The sequence below is a fragment of the Olea europaea genome, unplaced genomic scaffold (assembly GCF_002742605.1).
Source record: "Olea europaea var. sylvestris unplaced genomic scaffold, O_europaea_v1 scaffold2699, whole genome shotgun sequence".
Taxonomy (NCBI): domain Eukaryota; kingdom Viridiplantae; phylum Streptophyta; class Magnoliopsida; order Lamiales; family Oleaceae; genus Olea; species Olea europaea.
The window spans coordinates 48,432-52,782 of record NW_019245388.1 but is presented as its reverse complement, the minus strand read 5'-3'; the positions used below and the strand labels follow the sequence as shown (position 1 = coordinate 52,782).

General features: G+C 38.3%; 1 protein-coding gene across 2 annotated transcripts; it reads left to right on the top strand.

The window, feature by feature from the left end:
• Positions 1-211: 211 nt before the first annotated feature.
• On the top strand, positions 212-4,082 carry LOC111383475. Of its 2 annotated transcripts, none has more exons than XM_023007586.1 (2): positions 212-352; positions 1,442-4,082. In XM_023007586.1, the coding sequence occupies exon 2, from the start codon at positions 1,460-1,462 to the stop codon at positions 3,575-3,577; it is 2,118 nt and encodes a 705-aa protein (XP_022863354.1). In that variant the 5' UTR covers positions 212-352; positions 1,442-1,459; the 3' UTR covers positions 3,578-4,082. The 2 variants fall into 2 exon arrangements, with proteins under 2 accessions (XP_022863354.1, XP_022863353.1); XM_023007585.1 differs by having other exon boundaries at positions 213-352; positions 1,287-4,082.
• Positions 4,083-4,351: the final 269 nt, after the last annotated feature.

Below are 4,351 nucleotides of genomic sequence, written 5' to 3'. Positions count from 1 at the left end.
CATAATGATTATATTTTTCATTCTCGTTCTTTCAAAAATGAAAAACAAATGGGGACTAAATAAACAAAAGCTGAAAAAAGTAACTCTAATTGAGACCAAAGGGTTAATTAACCTTAGTTATGTTCTAACTCTAGTTGGGGTTTACCACAAAAGTTGGTGTAAAAATATAAAATGCAAATCTCAACCTAATTTCTTTTCCCAGTTACAGAATTTTTTTTTGTGCATTTCAGATTTCTCGCTGGGCTTGGGGGATTTTGACAAAAGTTTCCGTTCCCCCAATTTCAATTTCAATTTGGTGGGAAAAATATTGACTAAATTCGACTGCTGATGATTCAAATTCTACTGTTAACGGGTATTTATTCTTTGTTCTCTTCAATTTTGAATTGGTTTTTTGTGTTTCGAACAAAAATGTTGGTATCCAATCTAGGGTTTCAGCCTGAAGTATTGAACATTTATAATCTGTTCAGATCGATTTTGACTCTGTAAATTTCGTGTATTCAGATGTTTGGGGTAATTTTGTTGCTTTAATTGTAACTTGAATTGTTTCAATGTTTAGAGCTTTTGAATTAAGCTTATGATGATTCTTAGATTCCTCTCTATTGTTTCTTTGTTCCTTCTCTTTTTGATCATGCATGTTAAAGTAACTTGCATATGAGTTCTTGATCGGTAAAAGAATATTTATGTACGATCTAAGCCTCTTGCAGTACAGCTTTACATGTTTATGCATGCTGTTGAATGGTACAAGGAATAAAATTCTTGTAAATAATGGTGTATGGATGTGCATTTGGTTGTTGACAGATGACATGTTTGGAAATATTGAAATGACTTATTTAGGTACTGTAGAGGTGTGTTTGAATTGAACTTTGCATTCTAGCTTGTAAATAGTATCTAGGAATTTCTTGCTACGATTCACCATAAGATTCGGTGCATAGCTTTTTTTCGTGTAAGTTGACCTAGTGTAAGTGGGCCCCCTTTCAACTACGAACCTAAGATTTGTGTTTTAGATCTCTTGTTGGCCTTTTTTTTTTTTTTTTTTTTTGTTTTTTTAAAAAAGNTTTGTCTTTTTTTTTTTTTTTTTTTTTTTTGGGATTTGAAAAAAGTAACGAACCACCAAGTCTATATTCACCTTATATGGCAGGTTTGCTTGGTCCGGTGTATTTATGAGTAGTCGAGACTTATATAATGCATCTTTGGGGATTGAGAATTCTGTATTAATGTCAATTGCCTTCCCATTAATTATTGAACTTTTTCATAATCACTTTCCTCGTTTCTCTTGCTGTGGTCAGGTATTTGACGATTGAGATTTAAGAGGATCTCCGTTCTGGGGAGATCCTTAGGATTCAACATTAGATTTTTATGTCAGTTGGCTGATCTTTAAGCTTTTCAGCTGTTATCATGCCAGTCCAAGAGTGAAATCAACTATCAGGTGAAGATTTTGCAGTCACATCATTGTGAAACTATGGAGTGCAACAGAGATGAAGCCCTAAGAGCAAAAACAATTGCTGAGGACAAGTTAGAGAAAAAGGATTTTTCTGGTGCAAGAAAATTTGCCTTGAAAGCACATAATTTATATCCAGAATTTGAGGATATTACCCAGTTGTTGACAACACTTGATGTGTATATTTCATGGGAGAACAAAACTAATGGAGAAGTAGACTGGTATGGAGTACTTGGTGTAAATCCAACCTGTGATGATGAAACAATAAGAAAACAATACAGGAAGTTGGCTCTCATGCTTCACCCTGATAAAAATAAAATTGTTGGTGCTGATGGAGCATTTAAGCTTCTTTCAGAAGCCTGGAGCTTGTTATCAGATACAGCCAAGAGGTTTGCCTATAATCAAAGGAGGGGTTCTAGAGGAGTCCAACAGAAAGTTCCCATGCATGCTGGTGGTCCATCTTCTGCATCCCGTGCAAATGGATATCATAATATTGCAAGTAGGACAACATCGGTTCTGAAGATGAAGAACAATGGTGCAAAGGTGCCCCCTACATCAGTGCCTACTCCATCCCATTCCAGAACTGATACTTTCTGGACCATTTGTCGTCGATGCATGATGCATTATGAGTATCTTAAGATATATCTTAACCATACTCTTCTTTGTCCCAATTGTCACAAGGCCTTCCTGGCTTCTGAGGCTGCTTCACCTTTCAATAGTTCCAAATCTTCCAATCCCGTTCCTCCCCGACGGCATCAAAATTCTAGCAATCATGCACCTAGTCGGAATGCTTTTGATAGAGGAAGAAAAGTGGCCGCTGCTAAAAAATCAGGTCCAGGAATAGCTGGTCCGAATTCATTTAAACATGCAAACTTCCAGCAGGATTCACCATCTGGAAAAGTTGTTAGTAGTGGCAAGGATCCTTCTGTCACAACAAAAGCAGCAAATGTTGTAAAGCTGGTACAACAGAAATTAAAGAGAGAGTATACTGAATCAAATGCCCCTACTGGTTTGGAGGGAGATATTAAAAGACAAAAATTAGATAATGATGGTTATCGATATGGAATGAACAATTATGTGGGCCAGGAAAATGGTGGTTTTGGAAGAGCAGGTACATCAGGATCAAGGTTCTATCATATTCCTGGCACTTACGGTCAGCCAAACAGCACTAGAGATCTTACACTGCTTGAAACGCGAAAGATGCTGATGGAAAAGGGTCGAAAGGATATTCTGAAGAAGCTAAATGAATGGAAATCAGGGACTCCAAGCAACATTGTGAACGGAGAGAGCAAGAAAGCAACAGAAAACAAGAGAGTGAAATATAAAGGCACCCATAATGGGAAAGTTGGGTTGTCTTCTGTGGTAGAAGAGATGGCAGACAAGCATCTTATGAGTTGTTCTGCTGATAATGCAGATAAGAAGAATATCATGGCAGTATCACTGAATGTTCCAGATTCTGACTTTCATGATTTTGACAAGGATAGAAGTGAAAGTTCTTTTGGCAATAACGAAGTTTGGGCTGCTTATGATGATGACGATAGTATGCCGCGTTTTTATGCTCTAATTAACGAGGTGATATCTAGGAAACCATTTAAGGTGAGGATCAGTTGGCTTAACTCAAAAACCAACAGCGAATTTGGTCCCATAGACTGGGTAGGCTCAGGTTTCTACAAAACCTGTGGGGAATTTAGAGTTGGCAGACATGAAATCTGCACATCTATTAATTCGTTTTCTCAGAAGGTTGTTTGGTCAAAAGGTCCACGAGGGACTATTCGAATATTTCCCAAAAAGAGTGATGTTTGGGCAATTTATAAAAATTGGTCGTCTGATTGGAACGAAGATACTCCTGGTGAAGTTATGCACAGCTATGACATGGTGATGGTGCTTGATGATTACGAAGAACAGGGTGTGTCTGTTGCTCCCCTTGTGAAGGCGATCGGTTTTAAGACAGTATTTCATCCAAATTTGGAGCCGGAAATGGTCAAGAGAATCCCCAAAGAAGAGATGTTCCGATTTTCTCATCAGGTCCCTTGTCACTTGCTTACTGGTCAAGAAGGTCAAGATGCGCCAAGAGGTTGCTTGGAACTGGATCCAGCTGCTACCCCATTGGAACTTCTTCAGGTGATAACAGTCTCATGAGGTGACAGTCATACCAAATGGAGGAGATATTGAGGAAGAGGTACTGCCGAGTGCTCCCGTCACCAGGGTGGATGAGATTGATGATGGGCTAGTGACACAGGAATAGACTGAGTTGAGGAACGTCAGAAAATTGACTTGCCAAGTTAGGCGACAAATCAGCAGATTTAGATTACACTGGAATGCTTAAATGGATGTGCAACTTGCTGTAGATACAGTTAGCATGAGGGCTTTTTCAATTGGGCAACACTAATTGAAGAAGATTGGCACTTCTAGGTCTCAAGTGGAATTTCGTCATTTTTATTTTTTATTTTGAGAATTCGAATGTTTACCAGTTATTATAGTCAGTCAAGTCTAACCCAAAGGTAGACTGAAGTGAATATAGTCGAGAAGATAAAAAAAACAGGTAAGAGAAATTGCTTTATGTCAACTGAAAATGATGTAAGACAGGCATATACTCAAAATTTCCTGATTCTGATTCTTAGCATCAAATACATTGAATTCATTTTGCTATAATGTTGGTAGTTAGGAAGCCTACAGCATACTGGTGTGTGAAATCTCATTAAGAAACTATAGAGAACTTGAGATTCTCATCCCAAAATTTCAACTCGTTTGTCTGTCTTCTTTAATCCTATTCAATACTTTATAATAACATCTAGGGATGTCAAACGGGCTGAGCAGCTGGTCGACTCGGCTGCTCGTGTGCTATAGTGGCTGAATTTCCCAAAACATTTTGCCTATAAATATCCCCACAAGGCTGACCCCCCCCCCCCCCCC